We start from the raw sequence: 25,268 nt of genomic DNA on the forward strand, positions 1-25,268 counted from the left end.
GTTACTTAAATTCCAGCTCAGAAAACACAGGCAAAAAGCAGTTAAGTTGGGAGGGAAGGTGCTAATATAAATATATTCACCACAAAATGTTGCTAATGATACTGAATTTCAAAAACAGGAATTTATTTTGTGTTACAGAACTCATATCTTTTCTGTATACCATCACTTAAAATTCCACATTCACAGTGAAACAGCAAGACTACACAAACCTTGTAAGAACTCTAATTATCTCTACTTAAAATGGATTATTTTGAGGAATTTTAGAGTATTTTTCTGCCACAAGACAAAGAAGTTTTGCACAAAGTTAAGCTGTGCAAGAAAGCAATGGTTGCTGATCTGTCTTGTTTGCAGACACAGCATGTCTGCTGCGATTTGTCAAAACTTATTTTTCAGTTTACAGATTGAGCAATATCGAGGCTTTGGTATTTTTGCCAGGCTCTTGGGCAACTGTTGGGTTCCCTTCTCATCAGTGAAGACCAACGTTAACAGTTTCATGGTAAGTTACATCTCTGATCCCTACACAGGCTCTCTGTAATTAGCCAGGTCAAATGATAACCCCAACGGAAGCCACAACTAAGTATATCTATATTGTCTTTTAGCTGCAATGCAATAATCACCAAGTGTTTTTATACATATATTTTCATAATTTTCAAATCTATATTTCCAGATTCTTCATAGCTAGATGCTAGGGTTTTTTAATCCTAGGGTGCGATGAACAACAGAAGATGAGTCTGCAGAGGTGTTGGGAAAAATCAACTTTATTAATGTCTCAGAGGAAAACCAATGTTTCTCTTTTTTTGATGTTCTAGCAGTTATGACATACAAAGGCCACGTAGCACGCACAGGTATCTTGGGGTTACACAGGTCTGTTCCAAACTGATGCTAGCCTTAGCTCCACATGGCACCTGGTGCACACCCTTACAAGCTAAAGACACTTAAAACTTTCTTATAAAATCCTCTCTACTCTTGATTCTGAATACTAAGAAACTTCTTAAAGATGTAATTTGTTACAGCTTAGCTGTGAACTTGTATGTATTACACGAAAGGAAGAAAAACAAAAAAGCAAAGCCTTTCTGTGTTGAAGGCAAGACTAGTCACTAACCTAAAATAAATGAAACTGGCTCTAAGGCTGAATCTTCAATTCAACTTAATTGATAGTCGGGTTCCTCACCAGCACAACTGAGAAACAAGCTATGACTGACAGTGATAATTTGTTAACTTCAGTTTATAAAAAAAATGCAAATCTACTTTTCTGTTTTACAGTTGTTTATAAACTGCTCATTCAATGCATTTGTGTAAACAGAACTTCCAAACCACCACTGCTGCTACTTATTGAATTTATTATAATTTGGCTTTGATTTAGCAATCACATTAGGTAATTAGAAAATCTAAAGGTAAGCTAGGTACACAAGCACTATTCTTTCTTGACTACAGTTTTTGTTAAGTAGCAATAGCTTAAATTCTTTCAATAGGCCATGATCACATAGAAAATATTTAGACAACTTACTGCTCTATGCTGTTAGTTAGACAACGGCTACCCTTTGTGTAAGCCTGATTAGTTCCCTCTGATTTAATCTTCAGTTTTCCCTCATGTCCCAGGCTAACTCTTGACTTGGTCAAAAGAGGGGGTAGAGAGGAGGCCTCTCCCGCAGCCTTTTGCTTCCATTGTCCCAGATTCTCATATCAGAGAGAACTGAAACAAAGTTATTCATGGTAATTTACTTAAAGAACATTGTGACAGTCTTCCTTTGAAAAGAATTTAGCAAATATCTATTACTTCTACAAATCAACAGATCAAAGTGCAAACAGATGAGGGATTCATATGCCAAAGGTAAAGACATTACTTCATAACATTATTTTTGTTATGTTTCACATTGACGATGAAACGTATCCCAGAATACTACTAATTATCTGATTTTGCATGGCATGGCATGGCACATTTGCAGACTTCTGACTGAGCATTAGCAACTTCTGGAGCTCAAACAGTGCATATAAGCAGCTGTTTGTCTGAATCGAAGAGAGAGCTGCAAGGTTCAGACCACTATGCTATTTATTTCTCCTCTTCTGCATTTCATGCTGCTGAGTCTGACAAGGCCAGCAAGGATGATCTAGTTGTTCTTACAGAGTGCTGAAGGTAAAGAAACTGAACAGAGGGATTCATAGGCTGTGACCAAAGAAGCCTTGTAAAATGACCTCCATTTCTTTCTCCCTAAGAGCACCTCTCATGGTTGCTGCTGTGTTCCCCAAACTTACCTGTTCCTGGAAGAAAGCAGATGGTAATTTCCTAGTGCAAGCACCTGTCCTCAAACCAGGACAGGCACCGTCTCAATAATTCTCTTCTCCTTCAGCAGAGAGGCCAGCATAGCTGCAGCAGGGTCACAGTGACCTAGAGGGTCACTGCAGCACAATTCTGATAAAAGAGCTCCGTACCCGATTTCCAGGGGCTTGAGCATTGTAACTGTGCTGAGGGTCCACTGTCCCTACCTAGTGTACAAAGACATCCACACAAGAGCACACGCTGGCCCATGTGGTCAAAAATTCAGAATGCTCGTTCTCCCATCTCCTGCTGTTTAATGTCGAAGGCAAAATTGTTTTCGACAGAGAAGCCAGAACCCAGGTTTCCCCATCTTCCCTACATGCACACAAAAAGAATCAAGAGTATCCTATCACATCACCACACCATCGTATGCTGTAGGCTTGCTCTGAAAGAAAGTGTCACTAACTCACATTATATCAGCCCCCTTTCTATTAAATCGTATTAAATAAATTGTGAGAATACGTAACGGATTAGGCCCTTCCAGGATCGAGACAACCAGATGTGTCATTTCTGACTCACTAGTAGGATTATTGCATTGACAGACAGTAGTACTGGACTTGCATAGAAACAGATTATAGTTATTTCTAGGCAAGAAGATAGCTGGGCAAAGGACTTTCTTACTAGTATTTTCACCCTTTGGGATTCAGGCATCTCGCTGCCAAGTAATTCCTACATTATGTGCCCATGTGGTTTATTAGGTGCACCTCTAGACCTCTTTTGAACAGTCCATCAGGTTTGCATTAAGAGCAACAACAATGCTTTGAAAACAAACTACAGAACCCAATTCTATCTCTCCTGATGGATTTCATTTTCAGAATGAAGAAGGGTTCTTAGATACAGCTGAGACATCTAGAAAATCCAGGCATCTCCAAGGTCAGACAGCAAAGAGAAGACTTAATCTCATCAGGAAAATAACAAACTTGCTAGTGCCCCTTGTACAGCATTACCTTACTTATATTTGCTTCGCACTACCTGAAACACTTTTGTCACTCCTCTGTAAATCCTTATATGCCTTGCTGGAACGGAGATCTATGCATTTTTGAGCACTATTAAGAATTCCAAAAAAAACAAATCCAAGTTTAGTAAGGAATGAAATACTTTAGGGTTTTAGAAATTACGCTAATTGTAAATTTCAGCTGTGGCAGTAACGACCTTATTGCACTGCTACATGAACCAAGGTTCAGAAAGTGGAAGGATAAAACCTGTTCTTCAGACACATTGTCCCTCAAAACTGTCTCATGTAACATAAAATATCTACATCACAGGGAGTTTCAGCGATATAATAGTTTGTCTGCCAGATGTGTACGTATGACAGCAAAAGCTGACACATATAGCTACAATGAATAACACATCACCAATTTAAAGCTGACTACAAACAACGCATCATATTAAATCATTCATCCCTGCAGCAGCCGCACCCAGTCCTCTTTAAGGAGACACCTTCAACATCTCATTAGGTATATGTCATACTATAACAAGGGAGGGCCTGGAAGAAACTCTTGTCAGGATAACCCATATAGTTCAAGTTTAATTTGTGAGATGAGACAACCCTTTTACACGTCACCACTGGAGGTTTTACAAACAATGGCAATTTTAACATAAGGAATGCATCACCTGTGACACACAAAGGATTTTACAACCCATCCTCAACTTCCACCTAACAGTTCCATACCTCAAAGCAATGCCAGGTTCTCTACAATGGCTGTAGTGCAGTTTGCTATTTGATCTTTTTCAGAAAATTCATTAACTGGATGTTCCTTCTCTCTCAACCTGTCCTTTGTCTCCTCCTAGCCTGACAGCAAGAACGCCTGGCAATGGCAACACTGAAAAGTTCTAACACAATTCCCCGACTTGCACTAGAGTTAGTTCCCACATCTGCTAACATACACCTTGAAAAAGGTCCAATGTAGTAGACTGACTATGAGTATCCCAACTTTAAAGCCTTTTCCTTTTTGCAGGTGGTGCAAGAATGCCTGTAGACGACTGCAGTTGCAGGACTGATTCTCTGCAGAACTCGCCAAAGCCCTTATAGTCAAAATGAACACATATTGTGGTAGCAGCAGACATCTGCATCTCCACAGCTTTCACAGAATCATAGAATCATAGAATGGTTTAGGTTGGAAAGGACCTTGAAGATCATCGAGTTCCAACCCCCCTGACATAGGCAGGGATGCCTCCGACTAGACCAGGTTGCCCAAGGCCACGTCCAGCCTGGCCTTGAACACCTCCAGGGATGGGGCCTCAACAACCTCTCTGGGCAACCTCTTCCAGCGCCTTACCACCCCTTAAAGTGAAAAATTTCTTCCTAATGTTTAATCTAAACCTGTCCTCTTCCAGTTTAAAGCCATTCCCCCTCGTCCTGTCACTACATGCCCTAGTAAAAAGTCCTTCCCCAGCTCTCCTGTAGGCCCCCTTTAGGGACTGGAAGGCTGCTATAAGATCTCCCCGGAGCCTTCTCTTCTCCAGGCTGAACAGCCTCAACTCTCTCAGCTGCTCCTCGTAGGAGAGGTGCTCCAGCCATCGGATCATCCTCGTGGCTCTCCTCTGGACATGCTCCAGCAGGTCCATGTCTTTCTTATGTTGGGGGCTCCAGAGCTGGATGCAGTACTCCAGGTGGGGTCTCAGGAGAGTGGAGTAGAGGGGCAGAATCACCTCCTTTGACCTGCTGGCCACACTTCTTCTGATGCAGCCCAGGATACCGTTGGCCTTCTGGGCTGCGATTGCACTTTGCTGGCTCATGCTGAGCTTCTGGTCAATCAGCGCACCCAGGTCCTTCTCCTCAGGGCTGCTCTCCAGCCATACCCCACCGAGCCTGTGTTTGTGCTTGGGATCCTACACCCAGATGTAGGACCTTGCACTTGTCCTTGTTGAATAGCATGAGGTTGGCTTGGGCCCACCTCTCCAGCCTGTCCAGGTCCCTCCGGATGGCATCCCTCCCCTCCAGCGTGCCTACCTCGCCAAACAGATTGGTATCATCAGCAAACTTGCTGAGGGTACCCTCGACCCCACTGTCCATGTCCGTGACAAAGATGTTGAACAGTACAGGTCCCAGTACTGTCCCCTGAGGAACGCCACTCGTCGCTGCTCTCCACTTGAACATCGAGTCGTTGACCGCAACTCTTTGAGTGCGACCGGCCAGCCAGTTCTTTATCCACCGAGTGGTCCATTTGTCAAATCCATGTCTCTTCAATTTAGAGACCAAGATATTGTGTGGGATGGTGTCAAATGCTTTGCACAAGTCCAGATAGATGACATCCATTGATCTTCCCTTATCCACTGCCGCTGTAATCCCTTCATAGAAGGCCACCAAATTTGTCAGGCATGACTTGCCCTTGGCGAAGCCATGCTGGCTGTCACCAATCACCTCCTTGCTTTCTATGTGCCTCAGCAGAGTTTCCAGGAGGATCTGCTCCCTGATCTTGCCAGGCACAGAGGTGAGACTGGCTGGCCTGTAGTTCCCTGGGTCTTCCTTATTTCCCTTTTTGAAAATAGGGGTTATGTTTCCCTTTTATTATTTGCAAATTATCTACAGTACAACTATTTTAAAAAATATATTCCTAATGGTCTATTACTGTACGTATCCCATATACTTCAGATGCAGCATAGGGACTGGTATTTTACAACAGGCATAGACACATTTACATTCTTTATACTAGCATTGGTTCTATACAAATACTGCTTTGCTATTTTACTCAATAAGAAATCAAACTTACTTGACACCTGTGCAAGATCTTTGCAAATCAGATAAGAAATCTGATGTTCCACAGAGTCCCTAATCCAGCCCAACTTATTTAAACTGTCTCATCATTGTTCTCCACTTCCACTCCAGAAAGTAATCAAAGTTACCAAAGGGCTTTGATCTAGTGACTGACGTCTGGAAGCTAGAGATGATGCACAAGCAGTATACAAGTAGAAATAAGTGAATACTAAGCATGAAACCACCTCCTGCTCTTTCTTTCCAAATGCATAACATCCACAAACATATGTTCTCAATTATAGCAAACTTCACGTTGACAGCAGACGTTTCTATACTGCAATCAGGCTGTAACACAAGCCTCTCAGAGATCCCTCAACTAGCTTTAAAGTAGTTGGGCTCACATACAAGTAACAGTGATGCTGCTACAATAAAATACACCGAAGAAGGTGGAAAAATACTGGAGAGTTAGGGCGTTAACCCATCAGTAGAGGATTAAACAGGATGACCGAGATAGTTGCTGCCCTCAGGTGACAGCCCCACCCCTGTTGAAGGTGCCTTGTGCCTTCCAACAGCGTCAGTGAATGGCATAGAAATCCACTTGCAGACCAACCCAATTTGTAGTCCAGCACGTTAAGGTAAACAAGGAGCACAGATTCACATACCATTCATCCATCAGTGGTGGCAGGAAGGATGCGACAAAGGCAAAAGAGAGAGCACCGGAGTTACCATCCCACTTAATCCATCATTAAACATGCATGAACACTGTGTGATCATGATGCCATAAGCTTCACCACTCCTACCACTAGCAGTGGTGCCCAAACTTCAGTCACCCCTGCAGCTTGTATTCTCTTACTCTCCAAAGTGATTGGAATTGCTTGCTCCAAATATGCCAGCAAACCAGTTTACTAGGGCAATACTCAGCAATAGCCGATTTTGAGTGGACATTGAATCTGCAGACACCATCACTGAAAGAAAATGGCACACAATCATCACAGGGACATGTGTGTGATAGGCATCCCTAAACAGACTTAAAACACACCAACTTAGTTCTTTTTTTGCTAATGGCTTTGTATCTAAGCTACAATAAAAACGTCATTTCCAAAAGGATACGGTGTTTACTAACATGATTTCTCTAGCCCAGGGCAAACCCAATTGAATTATGTCATAAACTGCAGGAACAATATATATTCATACATCCAAGAAAGAGCAGCAAAACACTGTAACCGAATCTGAACTGCTGTTTCTGCTCTGGGAGTCAGCTTGCACAGACATCAAAGCTTGATGCTCAGTGCTGTTCTTCAGCCTAGATAAACGCTGCTATCTGCTAGTTATACATCATCCAATAGTAGCAAAAGTAATACATTTTCTTCCCCTAGTTTTTTTTTTCAAATTCTTGGTCAGTGACCAGAATTCCTTACCCCTGGATATCATTCTGCCATTGCTGGGTTGCGCTGGATAAACTGTACCTATTTCAGAATAGCACTTATGTCCTACAAAGGGGTCTTCTGTCAAAGACGGCGTACTGGGGACTGTCAAACGGAGTTCTGTTGCTGATTCCGAGACAGAGTTCAGAGATGCCACACAAATTATTGGAGGAGGGCATTGCAGTCTAAACAAGAGAGAAAAGGACAGAGAGGTGGGAGACCAAACTACAAATCCCAACTCTGTCACTCTCATTCAGATTACAGTGCCTTGTGGATAAAGCTAACCTGAGGAGACAGGATTCATCCCCAGATTTGGCAGGCAACTCCTGTGCAACTCTTGAGCAGGTCACCTAAATTTCCAGGCATTGGTCTCTCACTTCCATGGGAAGATGTTTCAGTAAAACTCATTATGCTATTTAGCAATTAGATGGTGTTCTTTAATGAACCCTTAACAAATTAACAAGGCTAATGTGCTGAATTCCTTGAGTTGTGATCCCTCGAAATACAATTCTTCTTCCATACTACTAAACACCTTACTACTACATCTTCAAGACAGGGAGGGGCCTTTGGTACAAGTAAAGACAAGTAATTTGAATACTTGAAAAAACAGTTCTGCAAACACTGTAATGTCAACAATACACATCAGGCAGACCAGCTTCCTGACAGTGCTTCCAAAAGGGATAAAGCAGTAAGTGTGGTGAGGCTACCACAGGCAGGAGCTGTAGGCAAGCAGAGTTAGCAGGGAGCAGCAGATCCCCTAGTCCCGCACTACCAATAAAATTTCATCATCTGCCAAAGGTGGAAAACAAGATGGAAGGAGAAAGATGTTTGGGGTTTATTCTGTTTGCAGAAAGAAGAGGAAAAGGACTTACGAGTGTTTTATTGTAATGAATACCCATAGAGTTCATGCCTCAGTTTGGTGTATGGGACTTGCCCTAACCCATACAATGCACTCTAGAGCAGGACTCCTGGACTTGCTTGCACTCCTACCACCATCTATGGTAGCAGCAGTATAGGTTCATGACAGCAGGAGCTCCTGCCTTTCTGTTGAGCCAAAAAGCAAACATGGGAAAAATGTGTTTCCAGCTTCATCCCTCAATTGGATTGGACAAAGATTGGGGGATGCCTGACCCTGGTTCTCTGATCCTCAAGCTAATGGCAGGATTTTGCGCTGAATTTGCAGTGTGTTTCTCCTCCTCACAACAAGCTTGACATAAAGTGTCAAGAAACTTGACGACGTCTGCCACTATTAAAGACCTGTAGCCTGCCACCTCCCCGTAAAATGACATACAGGTCCTCCACATCAACCAAGTGCTTCAGGCACTATTTAAATCTGCAACATCATCAGCCCCCAGAGTGGTGAACAAGCTGTACAGCTTTGGACATGGCATCTCAAGCAGGATGGGAACCAACTGGAGAAAGTCATGAAGCATCCAAGAAGCATCCAAGAAGCAGGACTTCCAAAGAAGGACTAAACTAGCAAGGATTTCTGAACCAAACAAGGAGGACGGGGTTTTTCTCTGATATGTTAAAGGCCATTTTAGGAAGGAAGACAATAGGTCTTTTCTCCCTATCTGTGGAGACAGGAGAAGCAAAGGGATAAGTGCAGCAAGGCATGTGGACAATAGTAATTCTGTCTAACAGTAAGATAAGGAACCACAAGAAATGGACCAGATAAAGAAGTTGTGCAGTCCCCATTATTTAAGGCACTTAAGACAGCATTAAGGAGACATCCAACATAAATACCAGTGATCCCACTCTACAGCACAGGGAAGAATGAATTATACGATCTCTGGAGAACTCTTCTAATACTCTTCTCTATGACACTTTGGGAATTAGAATAAGCACATGCAAGCAGGCTGCTAATGCAAGGTGTATGTCTACAAGATCCATCTAGCAAAGCCTGCCTAGTTTTCTCAGGAAACCGCCTACTTCCCTGTCATGGAACCCTAGACCCGTATATGTGCAGTTCCAAAAACACCCCTCCCAACCCACCCACCTCCTACAGACCCACAAAGCTCTTGGCTTGGAGCTTTAAGTGATGCAATGATCATTGATTCTCAATAAGTGATGCACAGGGTGAAAGATCTAGTAAGTGAGCCTGGAGCTAAGCACCCAAAAATGACAACAGCAGACATCAGGCAGATTAAGCAGCATGTAAAAGCCAGAGCCAGCAACTCAGGAATTGCAAAACCAGCAGTGTTGGGTCATGAAGCATCAACCACAGGCTGAATATCACTCAAAAATCCCCCACAGACCACCAACGGAACATGATTTCAGAACCTGCAGAACACGATACTCAGTCATGAAGGTGTTCCCAACAAGAAACCGTTTTTCAGAACCTTAGATTCACCTTTCCCATTTAGAATACTTCAGTCTTTTTCCATTCAAATAATGAAGTGTTTTGATTCTTAATAGTAGCAACCAAAATTTTATCCCAGAGCAAATTCATCACTCTCCTGTGCTAAGAAATAGCACAAGAACTGGCTTTGGCATTGGTGATTATAAACTCACAAGAAGGGCAAGTAGCTTCTTTGTATTTTATTTATTTACCTGGATCTTTCAAAACCAAATTTATATTTACCATTTTCCAAAAGACTATTATAACTACAAATGCTATACATAATCCCATAGGAGCCTTTTTCAGGCTTCTTTGGGTGTGGTACATCTTGAAGTGTAAAATATACAAATTTAAGAGAGAAAACCTCTCCAGGGTGGTCTATAGAGACCAAGTAAAGCCACATCAAGTACAGTGGTGGGTGCTGATGATAACCCATTTCAGAGATAACACAAAATATTACTCATTTCTATTGCTAAAGTATCCTATTCTTTTGACTATTGAAAACACAATAAAACTAGTGCACTGACTCAATGACAAATGCTAGTTTCATAATTAGGGTGGAGCATGCAAGCAACTATAAATGCTGCCCCAATCTGAGACTCTCACTTCTACTGGATACATTTGAAAGCTCTGGAGTTTGAGTGAGGTAAGCATAACCTAAATATATTTGGTGTTTCATTCTTTGAACCTAACTTAGATTATTTTCTAGATTTATTTTCTTAGATTATTTTCTTGGGAGAGTTGAACCAGTTTTATAGGGAAAAAAAAAACAACCAAACAACCCCCCCCCCCGCCTTTTCATCTAGGATAAGGATTAATCATTTCAAATGGTTAGTAAACCAGTGAACAGTGTTTGAGACATATTTCAAAATTCTGATGCATGGGATTGTTATTTTCTGCTTTGTTTGCAGTTATTCTTCAAGAGAACATCTGAGAAACATGGAACATTTACTCAATGATAACCTTCTGAAGTATTTTACCCAGTATGCTTTAATGGAGGGTAGCACCACTGCACTGTCCATTGGTGGGCTGAAAAATTTACTTCAGAATCAGTTTGCACAGTACCTGAAGGTAAGTACATTCACTGTGTTTCCTATGAAATGGACAGGGAAAAGGAAATACAGGCAATGATGTTGCAAGGCAGATTATTGTCCCCAAATGGTTTCATTGACTCCATAAATAATCCTTAAATAAGGGTTGGCTTATAAAACTTCATTCACATTAATGAACAGTAGCGCCGAACAGATATCTGAGTCAGGACTTTATAACAAAGTCCTATGAAACAAAATGCAAAAACCTAAGGAGCTCTTTTGTTTGGGTTTTTTATGTAAGCCAAATTACACCTAGAATATTGCATCTGAGTCTTACAAAATATTTTTTGTTTCAGTGTAAGTAATAAGTCATGAATCTAGAAAATGCATAGAAAAATCTGTAAACCAAGTAAATTAGTAGGACAAATTTGAAAGTAAGAGATATGAGCCAACTTCTACCTAGATTAAATCCCCACCGTCACAAAATAAAAGGTTTGCTATTCCAGAAAGGTGCCAAGTGAAGAAAAGAGATGCCACCAAGCTAGAGAGAGAAACACCCATTTCCTGTAGCTGGAAAAAATCTAGGTTTTGATTTCATATATATTCTCTGCTAAACCTCTCCTCAACTAGATTAGGACTCAATTTAGATTCTTTTGCTAGACAAATCCTTAAATACTGTGTTTTGTATAGCTGACAAAAGTAATTTTTACTAAAGGTCTGAAAGAAGTTGCAACCTCAAAAATCCAGTATTTTGAGAACTACAGCAATCCAATTTAGTCATTTCATTAACATGAAATGGCTAATTAAAAAACCAAAAACCTAATAAAACACAAATTTTTTTTTCCCTTAAAAAACATGTCAGAAATTAATTGCCAAAAATTAATAGGAAATGTGACGGCAAATTCAGAAAGACAGTGCTTTTTTATATTAGTTGTAGACAATTTAGTACCATACCCATTTCTTCAGATATGTGGAAATGAAAGTGTTCAGGAAAAGTAATACTGCTGTTTTCTGTCTGGATATCAGACATTTTCAAGCATCTACTCTGTTTGCAGAACTATATGGCACCATAATAAATCAACATAAAAGCAGGACAGGACATTACAAAACATGCATAGACATAAAGTATGAAGAAAGAAAACATTTTAAACATTTAAATTATAAATCAACACTGGTTTTGTATTATTTAACTAGCCTGATCAGGTATGTTATCAGACTACTCACTGCATCAGGATGTTACATGCACTCTTACCAGACAGGACAAATAAAAGAAGCTAATAATCTAAACTAGATTTAATACATCAGCAAGAAATTTTCAACAGTGAATACAGTATTCCTAGTAAAGAAGGGAAAAGGGGAGGGAAAGAGACTCTCAGGTCCTGGTCCAAAGCCTCATGAAAGTAGCAACACATTTTCAGATAGTGTATGCAGGGCCCAAATTAGCAGCTAATAAAGTAGTAGGTGGTATGCATATTAATTTTTATTGGTGATTATGTATATGCTGCAGCTATTCCATCTCCCCCTTTTCCAAATTTACCCAAGACTGAAGTAACCTGAGTAATACTTGATACTTCTCAAATGGTTATCATATCTTTGTTAACATTTTTGGCAGGCGACAGCAGGCACAGTATTTCTAGTTTAACCAGTAAAACTGGTAAACACAACACTACCAGTAACATCTTCAAGTAACACCGATTTATTGACTGCATCACTTTTTGGCAATGTTCCTCATAGGAAAATAGTTGTGGCAATCTATTAATTTAATATTATTTTTTTTTATTCTTTTCCTATAAAAACAGGATTCATTCTCACTTGACAACATAATTAAATCATTGGACAAAAATAATGATGGAAGTGTCAGCTTTGATGAGTTTGTGATGCTTGTAAAAAAGATAACTGGTACAGGACAGTAAGGCATCTGCAAGAATGAATATCACCACTTTGAAGGAGAAAAGCCTGGCGTTCGCGTACATTATATGTACACTTAAATCCACAGATTTGTTACAATTTTAAAACGTACAGAATAAAGATTTGACATAGAACAAAGTATGTCTTGTATTGTGTTTCCTGAATATCCGCTAGCCACAGTTTCCAGGTAAGCCTCCTCACAATTAGTTCAGCACTACCTGTTTCTGTTTCACGCTACATTTGAGAAAGTGTCGCTTAACAAACCCTGCTTTACCCGAGCTATTATTTTGACCTCTAGAGCACTTCAAATAAAATGGTTTCTAAAACACACAAAAGGAAAGATGTATCATTCCATTTGAGGAGTGTCCCCTAGTGTACACTATCCAATACTCCTCCCAGTTCAGTTTCATCATTCACATAAGACAACACTTCCATGCAGTAAAAAGTTCAAATTTTTACAACACAAAGTTCTTATTTTCAATTACAATGTAGCAATCCTAAGTATGATGACTGTAACGTTACATGTTCATTTTAAATTATATTTACATAAGTATGTGCTTTTTTGTTTTGACTCTTGTAAATGGGAATACATTAGCATATATAGGAACTGAGCAATTGCAGTTGTAATTAAAACATTCGCTACATTTATCTGTTGCAGTTTTAACCTTTTCATTGCATGATTCCCTGTGACATATGTATTTTCACACATGTAATGCATAGGCATTATTACTTACTTCAAGAATAAATTAGTGAAAAATAAGAGAAATGAGAAGAATGGAAATTTCAAAAACAAGTAATTCAGTGGATTAGACACTAATCCTACTATAGAACTTTGGAATTTTGGACTGAATTTTAACACCAACATCATCCATTATACAGTTAGATCTCAGAGTTACCTAAGGACTTAAGACTCAACTTAATTGCAAAGCCTATGAAGTGCATTCAAGATCCCATACTACAGCGGTTTCTGTCCCTGAATTTCCCCTCGATGAAATGAGGAATAAAGTACTCTACACCAGTGATGTATGAATAGAAGCCTCAAAAATTATGATATTTAAACGTGATATGAATGTTCTAACAGGCTCCTGGGCCATTCTTTTACACAAACCTTTCAGCTGTTAAAATCTGTTATGGTTCTTGGAAGAAAAGAAAATCATAATATTCACTACTTTTTTCTGGTTTATGAAAAAAAGTATTCTAAATTAACAATATGCTTTGATTTGAAATCTAAATATACTCCACACACATTTGCTTACTAAGCTACATTAGCTACTTTACATCCATAAGTACACCCATAGAATTTTAAGAGGTGCTTTGGCATAAGTGGGAAATACATTCCTTTTCAACTTTTAGACAACCTTAGAAATTTTTTAATTCAGTCAGGTTACTGACATCCTGAATAGGAAAAGTGGGCATCAAGAAACAAACATGTTATAAGAGTGTCACCTACTGGCAAAATCTATTTCTGCAGAATTTCTTGAGTTCATAGAGAACGCACTTACTTTACCTGGTGCAATATCTAAAGTTTCATGATCCTACACAAGATGTAATAGGTCATGAAGAACAACGGTCACAATTAAAATTAGCTTTTTTAAATTAAAAAAAAAAAAAGTGCATTAGAATTATTTCTGGAAAGTCTTTTTTTTTTTTCTAGAACAGTATTAGACACAGTTGCAATGAAGTTGACAAAGAACATTATTAAAAGGCTCATCCAAAAAAATAAATCTAAGTTTAATAGTAGAGGAAGACAAATAACTCTTTTGCCACCCAGTGAATCCAGTTCATTAGCAGTTCACAGACTATAGTTTCCCTTTAAAGAGTTAATTTTAAAATTACCATTGGCAACAGAAAACTCATACTAAGCACTACTGTCAGGCAAATGCATTACTTTTCTGAACAGTTATCTTCCTACAAAAACAATAACAATTTACCTATCATTATTATCCAAAAGGCTAGAAAGTAAAGCAGAAAACTTAAGAAGATAAATGGGAATGAGACCTGGAAATTTTCAACCAAGATGAGATCAAGAACTTGAGGGGCTTTGATCAGTGCTCATGTAACTCCCTCATTTTCTCTCCTGAAATCAAACCTGTGTTAAAGAAGAATTGAAGCCAAAACCTTACGGTGGTATTTTGACAGTGTAAATGGTATGGCCTGGTGAATACAGAAACTGCCGTATCGGAGGTCTTTTTTTTTTTTTTTTTGATTCAGAGTACACATTTTTAACTTAAGACTAAATGAAAATATCTAATAGCAACTTAAAATCTCTCAAACACAGCGTATAAATCACATCTTATTAATATTTTCAAATTCTAGGTCTCATTTTCATCACATAGATACTCAGCTTTAGGATTTTTTTTCCCCTACAGTACTTTCAAAACAATTTTCACTGTTTTACATTTTTAAGTCACTAACTTCCATTTTTGGAATTAAGAGACTACTATTTTTACCAAGGTATTTGAAATCTTAACTCGACAATACTTGCAGTCATTTACACGCCAATATAATTGATATCAGCATTACCCAAAACAAGCAATACAGGGTTACACAGGGTTTCCCTCCTATATAAAATTCCTCATGGGTGCTTTTGCAGAACCCAGGTTGAGCAACATTGTTGTAATGATTGTCAGTATAAACAGGTGAACAGCTAAAATGAAACAGATATTCAGCACTGCAGGCAACTCTCCACATTTGCACGTTCAGTTGTGCATTCGTTATTGTTCAAAACAGAACAAGTCACAATTGCTTCATCACATAAAAAACTTTTACTCTGCTCAAAACTTGTTACTAATGCAGACAATGCTCTTCTGTAGTACAATAACTTGTGTTATTTTAATTGAGACAGTTGCCAGTAATATCATTTCTCATTATTTCAGCAACCTGTTTTTCCTTTGGAATCCTAATTCAGAGTTACATGATTACTTGACAATCTCAGTTTTTATTTCTAATAAAAAAGGTTCAAATTTCCATAAAGGCAGACAAAAGTGAAGCAAAATAGACCAAGACATTTTATAGGTACTTGAGAAGAAACTATCAACTTTGGTGAGCCCAGTTCTGGGTATCTGAATACTCAGCAAATTAAGAAGGGATGCATATTTTGATTGCCCTCGCGTTCCCCTGCCAAACTACATATTTGAATTTCTGCCTTTTTCCCTTTTTCTTAAAAAATGAAAGTACTGCCTCACCAGTGCCTTTCTTCTCCCTCTTCAGTTTCCAAAGGAGCAGGAACGAAAAGAAAAGTACACTGCTTTGGTCCTAAGTTAGCACTCAGTTGAACCACACAGTGGTATCACAAAGTATTATCGGTGCTGATACGGTGTTTCCACTTAACTTTCTTGGACAATGAAACATCTACATCAAGTAGTTCACAAGACTCATCAATCCATTTCTCTTCCTATCCTTTTTATTGATTTGTTATTATATAGAAAACCTAAACAGTTTTTAGCACAAGATGGACTCTGCTAAGACAGATTATTTAGCAGCTATAATTATTGATAGTGCAAATTTCCCCCTTTGGAATGATTTACATCTGTTTCTCGTCGAGAATTGAGATGTCAAAGATCAGATTAAGATGCTAAAATATGACTGGTAATAACCAATTTCAGAACCTTAATGTAGCTCAGAACAAAAGAATATTCATTATACGTACTATAAGTATACTGCTTCACTTGCAAACACTGTATTAATCTTCTATGACACATACATTCACTCCATTATTTTCTTAATTTTATGTACACATAATTTTCTCTTTAACATATATACCTTACTTGCCCTTGAATGCAAACTGCAAATCACTCAGTTAATTACTTGTGGAATAAAATTTTGTCCTAGATATATTGTACTAATGCACACTACCATTTCTGTAATAGAAGAAACTGCCAATAGGGCTGCAGCAGACAAGCATCCATGTTCCTGACTTCAGCTAAGTGTGGAGCTCTGCATCAGAGCCAGCTTCTGTGAGCAATCCTTCGAATAATGGCTGAGGGAGGTGATTCTGCCCCTCAACTCTACTCTGGTGAGACCCCACCTGGAGTACTGTGCCCAGCTCTGGAGCCCCCAATGAAAGGACATGGACCTGTTGCATCGGGTCCATAGGAGGGCCACGAAGATGATCAGAGAGAGGGCTGGAGCCCCTCTCCTATGAAGACAGGCTGAGAGAGCTGGGGTTGTTCAGCCCAGAGAAGACTCCAGGAAGACCTTATACAAGCTTTCCAGTATCTAAAGGGCATCTACAAGAAAGCTGGAGAGGGCATGTAGTGATAGGACGAGGGGTAATGGCTTCAAACCGTAAAAGGGTAGATTTAGATCATGTATTAGGAAGAAATTTTTCACTATGAGGGTGGTGAGACACTGGAACAGGTTGCCCAGAGAAGTTGCAGAGGCCCCATCCCTCAAAGTGTTCAAGGCCAGGCTGGATGGGGCTTTGAGTAACCTGGTCTACTGGGAGGTGTCCCTGCCCATGGCTGGGGGGTTGGAACTAGATGATCTTCAAGGTCCCTTCCAACTCTAACCATTCTGTGATTCTATGATTCTAGGAAACCAGCAGTTCCAAAGGGTGACACACCCCATCCTGATGATCTTACTGCATCCTGAAAAGGTACCTGAGGTGACTAGCTGAAATGCAGTCAGGAGAAGTTAAATTAAACTGGCACTAAAAAGCCCTAGAAACAAAGATGCCTCAGAATCAGTCTTCTGTACTACCCCTCTTGTTTCCCCAAAAAAATTCAGTAAGTTTTCAACATCTTCCTCATTTTACAACATATTGCTATCATGAAATTGATCCCTCCAGAGAAAGAGTATGTCTTCGCGTACATTCAAGAAGGGAGAAGGAAAAGACCTCTTACGATGGCAAACCCACAAATTTGATGCCAAATGCAAAGTTTACCTTTGTTCACCTGAGGACATTTCCAAATGCCACCAAGTTTTAGCAACAAGTCTCACACCAAAACTCTGAAAGTGTCTAATTTACCTTCGAAAGTTCAGAATAGATGTATATGCGTATAAAGATAGGCATATAAACAACCTTGACAAAGAGGTCAAACACTTTACAAACTTCCTATTTGCATGTTTCAGACTAAGCAGGTGTGGAAAAAAATGCATTTTACTTACAAATCCCAACAAAACCCTTTTGAAGGAAATTGATACAGAAACAGTGGGTCACTACGAGCAGCACACTTAATTTATCGTTAAAACAGATGTTTACATCTTACACCAAGATACCACTTTATTTCTCACACGTAGTTTTCTGTTCTTTTTTATTTTCTTAAAAATCCTCTCTTACTGATCTTTTTTAAGTTACTATTCAGAGAATGGGACACCATACTCTCCTGAACCAGGAAATACCTGGAAGAACTCTGTTCTAAAATTCTGCCATTGGCATATGATACAGAGAACCCTGTTATATCTACAACATTGAAATTTTTCTCAAAAGGACGGCTGTGAGATGCATGGGGAGGAGGGCTGTAGTGGTTACTTATACTATTTATATAAAGGAAAGACAAGAATTTTTCAACAGCTTTCCATATAATCCTTATCTTTTTATACAAATTTCTATTTTGATAGTAGCTTTCCAGCCTCCCTTTGTATTTTATTCTCCAGTAAAGCCAACTTAATAATTATTGCCTACTCCCAGAATCAGTCTACAGCAAAGCAAACTATTAGAAAAATTACAAAAATAAAGCTAAGGCAAACCACAGAAGCAAGCAGGTGAAGGCAATGGACTTTTAAAAGAAAACACCTTTTTAAACAACACTGAATAGGGACAGCAGACACCCCTTCACCTCTTTTACCATGTAAAAATATAGACAGACCTTAACTTACACAGAGGTAACTCCCTTTTTTAACAAACAATTTATGTTCACAAAACATATGCGTGAAAAAAAATCAGTACTTACAACAGGGTTTTTTGTGTCTGGGTCAAATTCTGTAGAGTTTGCATCTGAAACAGGAGTTCAAAACAAACACAATACATTTCCATTGTTCTACAAGCACTACAAACTCATCATAACAGTTCTGCAGCATTTTAGGGCTTGTCTGCATTGAAGCTACAATCTTGCGTGTTGAAACACATACCGCACCACTTTTGAAGCAACCACAGGAAGCATATGACCTCAGTCACACACGCTCCCTTTCCTACTTTCGAAAACCTTTTCCTCTCAGCTGTTAGTGGTAGAAATTCATTGGTGAGCTAAATCTCTTCATATTACTACTGCAATGGCTATGGTTTGGCTAGTCCAACTAATGAAAGCAAGGGAGGAAACCACTTCTCGCTTTTTACTCCTCACCACCTGCCCACTCCAGAAAGAGACTACAGAGGTGAACTTCTCCTACATTCCTTAGATCAAGAAGCAGGTTTCAAGCAATCTGCATAATAAGAGTTCCTACTCCCCTGTACAGAAAGGTAGCACAGGGTGCTTAGCTGAAAATTATCATCTTGCAAGATCTAAGTACCTAATGATCACAGGATCTATACAATAGTTCTAATAACAGATATACATTTCACATACAGAATAAAATTTCTTCTAAGCGAATCATATTCACACTAGCATACTGAGCTCACCTTTCCAATTTAAACAGTTTCTTGCAAATTCCACAACTGCTAACTGCATTCCCAGGCAAACTCCTAGAAGAGAAAACAAAACCCCCAGAATTTAACAGGACAAAGAACAGGACTGGCAAAGTACTTGCTGTTCTGTCTTAAACTTGACTGCTTAGAAATCTTGGTACTCAGTGGATGTACACAGACTTACCAAAAAGGTGAAACAAAAATAGCTGCTCAATGCAAAATTCACTCTTCACACTTGGCACACTGTAAATACATCTGACACAATTATGTGCTTTAAGACCTTTCAATTTTTTTTCCTCCCATCTATTTTACCAATAAAAAATAAAGACAAACAGAAGCTGAAAGCCTGTGTATATCCAGATTCAAATTTTGCTTTGGCAGCTCATAACAGTAGTCACTTATAAAATTGTAAGAAATGTGCAGTAGGAACCAAAGCTTCAAAGGCACTTATACAAACCGCACTTAGCTTATAGGCCAGATGGCATCTTTAGACTTTATCATAAAGACTCTCCACATAAAATGTGAATATAGCAAATAAAACCTTTGGACTAGGGATAGTCTTTTTCTTCCTTCCTTACACAGCAGATGTAGTACATGACTATGACCCTGGACATTATTTACAAGGCAAATATTCACAACAGCACATGTACTACCTTGAGACAAGATCCTTCCCTAGTGTGCGCTTGTTCTATTTGCTTGGGTTTTTTTAAAAATGAAATCAATTAGCTTGCTATCCATTAGCTTGCTATACACCTCCAAAACACAATAATTTCTGACTCTAATGATCTTACCAAGAAAAGGTTTTTTCTTTGTTCTTGCCCAGGAGATAGCTTGGAGTTTGCCTTCTGTTCCCCTAATTCCAAACCCTCCTGGGACCAGAATGCCACTGTAATGACAGGTATATACAAAGCAACCCACATGTAGAATCAAGGCAGTAAAGAAAGTCCATACAAACTGAAGAAAGACTTTTGAGGTTAAAACAAAGCAAGCACAATGCACGAAAAGCATGTTTTGTATGACCATTCAGAAGACTCAGAATTTAACTCTAAATTAAGATATTTGTCTCATCTACCCACCCCAATTCTCATCTGACCAACCTCATACTTCACAGAAAAATTCCGATTGCTTAAACACGTGTTGCTTAAATAAACTAGCTACATATTAACTACTGTAGGATCTTGGCACAAAAATGTCTACTAACAAATAGTGAAGAAATTAATGCATTTTGACAACCAACAACATCCCTTTACAAATACGAATTGAAATCCCAGCAATGATTCTCAACAGAGATGTTTGCAGAAACGTTTGCAGAGTGTCACCAACATTTACTAAGCTTTTATCTAACTACCTTTCACTATAATGCATGCTGACAAAGAAAAGTTTTTGACAACTGACCTGCACTGTAAGGAAAGTCTACCTATCAAAAAAAAACCCACCAAAAAATAAAAACAAAACAACAAAAAAAACCCCAAACAACTGCAACTTGTCTAAAGAGATTGAGTTTGAGGATACAGGCTGATACTATAATTTGCTATATCTGAAGCTCATCACCAACCATGCACATCTATCCCTTTATGTAAGTAACAGAAGTCTGGATGCACTAAGAAATGATTTACTGAAGCCGTTTTCATAACACGAAATGAGTATCACGGTCTGCATTTGGCATACAGAATACCCAATGCCACTTACTCTGCTTTGCACAGTTTGTGCCATGCCTGGTGATATTTCACTGAATTCTCCGCTTCTGTAGAACGTTCAAGCTCTGTTGAATCTATGTACTAATAAAGAAAAATACGCAATAAAATAGTCATTTCTTCCACAGAAAGAGCAGCATACACTATATAACCAACTTTTTGATAGCATTATGACAAACTTAATGGAGTTTCAAGCGAATTTCCCAATAAACCTATAACAACTTCACTGAAGACCCAGTATTTGCTCTGAAACCCCAATATTTGCTCTAGTTGCAGCAATCCACACTCCTCCCTTTGCATGTAGCTCCAAAGCTCTGTCTGCCTTCAGTCCTCATTTTGCTGCCCTTCAGGTAAGCTGACCTGATAGAATGCTCCATAGCTGTGTACCCAGGTTTTCTTACTATGAAAATCAGAGCACCAATCAAGGGGTGGTGCTGACCTTATCCTGACATCCAAATGAGATGTGGGCAGGGTGTTCACTTTCCTAGCTTCTTCATGCCACAGTTTATCTAATCTTATCACAGACTGGATAAACCTGCATTGTCTAGCCTGTGAGAAAGGCACTCCTGGGGACTGACATTCCTGGGGACTGACGTGAAAGCATCCATTGTACAGAGGGAAGCAGACTTAGTATCCGTGTCCTACTAGAAATACACCATTAGAATCTCTACTTCCATGAATAAGCATGGCTCCTGAGGTACCACTAGAGCAAATAAGTGAGGCAGCTATGTACTGCACTGGGGACAAAAAAAGATCAGAGTTTGATTCTTGGTTTTGTCAGTCTTTTTCTCAGAATAACACAATTAATACCATGCTGCTCTAGAGTCCATCCCCCATAAAAACGAGATCTCCTGAAATGCCACAACTCATTTGCGTGGGGAGAAATGAAACTGACAAGACTGCTGAAAGTTTTCCAGATAGGATTGCCTTCTAACAAACATTTTCTACTTTTTCCACACTCCAGAAGGCATCAAAAATGTAAGAGAAAAATAACTACTTGTGAATGTTGTTATTCTATACTAGTAGAACACTACAGGATAAATGAAAAGGACACTTTATCATGCTGGGAGGTTGGAAAGAGAAACTAATTACAGTTGAAGTTAATTGTGGTTTCCTTGCCAAACATATTGAGCCAGCACATTTATCACTTCAAACAGCATCAACGTTTCATCACTCAGATATGTGAATGCTAGGTTATGAGCTGGATGCCACATACAATATTAAGCAGTTACTTCAGAACACAGGATTATATGGAGAGCCCTTGGACAAAAACACTAAAAAGGAGGTTATCACATGCAGGTAAGTACAGTAGGAGCTCTTGTCTATTAACATCTCAGCACCGTGCTGGAGCTCCAGCAATCAATTCACATGCTCGTAAATGCAAAAGCCCCGCTGAACTTACGACTAGCTGCACACAAAGCTAACCACGCGTTTGCAGACTTGGTGCCTTTCACTGTTTTGCTAAAAGCAAAGTTAATCTACATATCATAAAAATTTCACAATATGCAGCTGCCAGTATAAAACACTATTTAGAGTGACAGAATCAGGTAGGTCGGAAAGGACCTTGGGAGGTCTCTAGCCCAACCACCTGGTAGCTAGAAAGGTGTTGGTAACACATCAGTGTTTTGGCTACTGCTGAGCTGTGCTCACACAGCATCAAGGCCGTCTCTCCAACATTCCCCCGGCCTTACCCAGTAGGCTGGGGGTGGGCAAGATCTTGGGAGGGGACATATCCAGGACAGCGACCCAAACTGACCAAAGGCATATTCCATATCATACAATGTCTGCTGAGCAACAAAAGCTAAGAGAAAAGGCGGGGCGAGGGCATTCATTATTACATTTGTCTTTTGGAGCAACCACGATGAGTACTGAAGCCGTGCTTCCTGGGAAGTGGCTGGGCATCGCCTGCTGATGGGAAGTAGAGAATAAATCTTTTGTTTTCCTTCACTTCCACACACAGCCTTTGCTTTCACTTTATTAAACTGCCTTTACCTTGACCCACGAGGTTTTTTTCCATCTTCTTTTCTCCCCACCCTGTCCTGCTGAGGAGGGGAGTGATAGAGCTGCTTGGTGGGCACCTGGCATCCAGGCAAGGGCAACCCACCACAGCCCTTTTTGGCACCCAACATGGCATTAGGAATTAAAGGTAAGGATCGTAATTTGGAGAGGTAATGGGCAAAACGTTGACTGAACATTGCTAGAGAGCAAAGAGCGGAATGATTGTGGGGAATTTCTGTTCTAATTGCAGTGAAGGGACAAGGGGCGGAGTGTATGTAAATTGTCCACTTCCATTCAGTGTTGTGATGATGTCGTTTTGATCGTGGTGTGGGGAATTCTTTTTGTTGACGCGAGTGAAGATTGTGAAGATAGTGTGATCAATGTGGATTTTAATGATAATTTTTAAATATGTGATTCACAGGGGCGAGGGGTGGAATGTATTGGGTTTGCGTGGCAACGTTTGGTAGTGTTGAGGCTACAGGGTGGCTTCTGTGAGAAGCTGCTAGAAGCTTCCCTCATGTTTGATAGAGCCAATGCCAGTTGACTCCAAGATGGACCTGTCGCTGGCCAAGGCTGAGTCCATCAGTGATGCTGGCAGCACCTCTGTGATAACATATTTAAGAAGGGGAAAAAAACTTGCTGCGGAACAGCAGCCGGGAGAGAGGGGTGAGAATACATGAGAGAAACAACTCTGCAGATGCCAAGGTCAGTGAAGAAAGAGGGGGAGGAGGTGCTCCAGGTCCGGAGCAGATATCCACCTGCATCCCATGGAGGGCTCTACGCCAGAGTAGGTGGATGCGCCCACAGGAGGCTGCTCCCCCATGGAGAGCCCATGCTGGATCAAGCTCCTGGCAGGACCTATGGACCCATGGAGGGAGGAGCCCATGCTGTAGCAGGTTCGCTGGCAGGACTTGTGACCCCGTGAGGGACCCACACTGGAGCAGCTTGTTCCTGAAGGACTGCACCCTGTGGAAGGGACCCACACTGGAGCGGGTCATGAAGAACGGCGGCCCATGGGAAGGACTCACGTTGGAGAAGTTTATGGAAAGATGTCTCCCATGGCAGGGTTCCCAGGCTGGGGCAGGGGAAGAGTATGAGGAGTTCTCCCTTTGAGGAAAAGGGAGCAGCAGAGACAATGCGTGATGAACTGACTGCAACCCCCATTCCACGTGCCTGGGAAGAAAGGAGGGGTGCAGGGAAGGTGTTTTTAAGCGTTGATTTTATTTCTCATTACCCTGCTCTTAATTGATTGCCAGTAAATTAATTTCCCTGAGCCAAGTCTGTTTTGCCCATGGCAGTAATTTGTGAGTGATCTTTCCCTGTCCTTATTTCGACCCAAGAGCCTTTTGCTATATTGTCTCTCCCCTGTCCAGCTGAGGAGGAGGGGGAGTGACAGAGCAGCTTAGTGGGCACCTGGCATCCAGCCAGGGTCAACCCACCACACAGTGTAAACAGGACTCCCATGTATTCATTACTCTGTGCTTCATTAAAGAAGCACATACACACCCCTGGTTGTTCTAGGTGCTCCCATCGCTTCTTTCTGGGGTAGACAGACTGAGACAACAGAAGGGTGGCTACCTCTTTAGCCTGCTGCCTTAAGTGACCTGTTAAGTCATCCTGGACATTAATGACTTTCCTTGTCAAGAAGTGGGTAGTTACAGTGAGAAACTTTCTAGAGCTGAGTGGAAACAGCCTGCTTTCCTTGCAAAAGCATTATCTAAGCAACCCATGCATAGCTTTTGACGCACTGAAATTTTCACTCTAATATCTTCTATTTTTTATATCATGAAAAAGGAAATGATCAACAAAGGCCACAGGGTTCAGAAATTTTCAGCAGTTACCAAAGTGCATAAACACACAAACTTGCTTCAATCAGAGACAGGCAGAGACCAAAACCTACTGAGAGCAGTACAGCCTGCAAGGGCCCACTTTGATCAATTTATCTGATATCATTTCACGAATCACTCTAAAGCAGCATGTCGTTGCTGATATTTTGCGACCATTTATTACTCTTTTGATACAGCAAGTTGCTAAAATGTCCTCTGTACCCATTAAGTGATAATAATAAACACTTCCACACTGTTTCTCTGCCCTAGACTTGCCATCCCTAGCAACAAAACTCAGCAATGGAAACTGATAGTTCCACCAGTGAGAAAGCTGATTAACAGTTTTTCCCTGTGTAGTTCAACTTCCTATTCTCATTAAAATGAGACAAATTAGACCCCTAAACAGTCCTTTATTCAAGGAACTACTATCTTGGAGAAACTAAGTTCATAGCCCAATTCTGATAGTA

The 25,268-nt window shown here is 40.1% G+C and overlaps 2 protein-coding genes across 2 annotated transcripts in view; one reads left to right on the plus strand and one right to left on the minus strand.

Moving 5' to 3' along the window:
• CTPS2 (CTP synthase 2) overlaps nucleotides 1–25,268 on the minus strand; it is a 73,895-nt gene that overhangs the window by 34,121 nt on the left and 14,506 nt on the right. The window contains exons 9-12 of the mRNA XM_009884674.1: nucleotides 20,973–21,061; nucleotides 20,075–20,169; nucleotides 19,278–19,340; nucleotides 18,613–18,656 (exon numbers count right to left, since the gene is read on the minus strand). Of these exons, the coding sequence (XP_009882976.1) occupies nucleotides 18,613–18,656; nucleotides 19,278–19,340; nucleotides 20,075–20,169; nucleotides 20,973–21,061 (291 nt within the window). The remainder of the gene's footprint in view (nucleotides 1–18,612; nucleotides 18,657–19,277; nucleotides 19,341–20,074; nucleotides 20,170–20,972; nucleotides 21,062–25,268) is intronic.
• S100G (S100 calcium binding protein G) lies at nucleotides 10,719–12,723 on the plus strand. The gene is made up of 2 exons (XM_009884663.1): nucleotides 10,719–10,850; nucleotides 12,610–12,723. The coding sequence occupies exons 1-2, from the start codon at nucleotides 10,719–10,721 to the stop codon at nucleotides 12,721–12,723; spliced, it is 246 nt and encodes an 81-aa protein (XP_009882965.1).

This window comes from Charadrius vociferus, unplaced genomic scaffold, assembly GCF_000708025.1.
Source record: "Charadrius vociferus isolate BGI_N301 unplaced genomic scaffold, ASM70802v2 scaffold200, whole genome shotgun sequence".
NCBI classification, from domain to species: Eukaryota; Metazoa; Chordata; class Aves; order Charadriiformes; family Charadriidae; genus Charadrius; species Charadrius vociferus.

Coding starts and splice junctions, on each gene's coding strand:
- S100G (XM_009884663.1), top strand. CDS start 10,719: ATGGAACATTTACTCAATGATAACCTTCTGAAGTATTTTACCCAGTAT. Junction 10,851..12,609: donor AGTTTGCACAGTACCTGAAG/GTAAGTACATTC, acceptor CTATAAAAACAG/GATTCATTCTCACTTGACAA.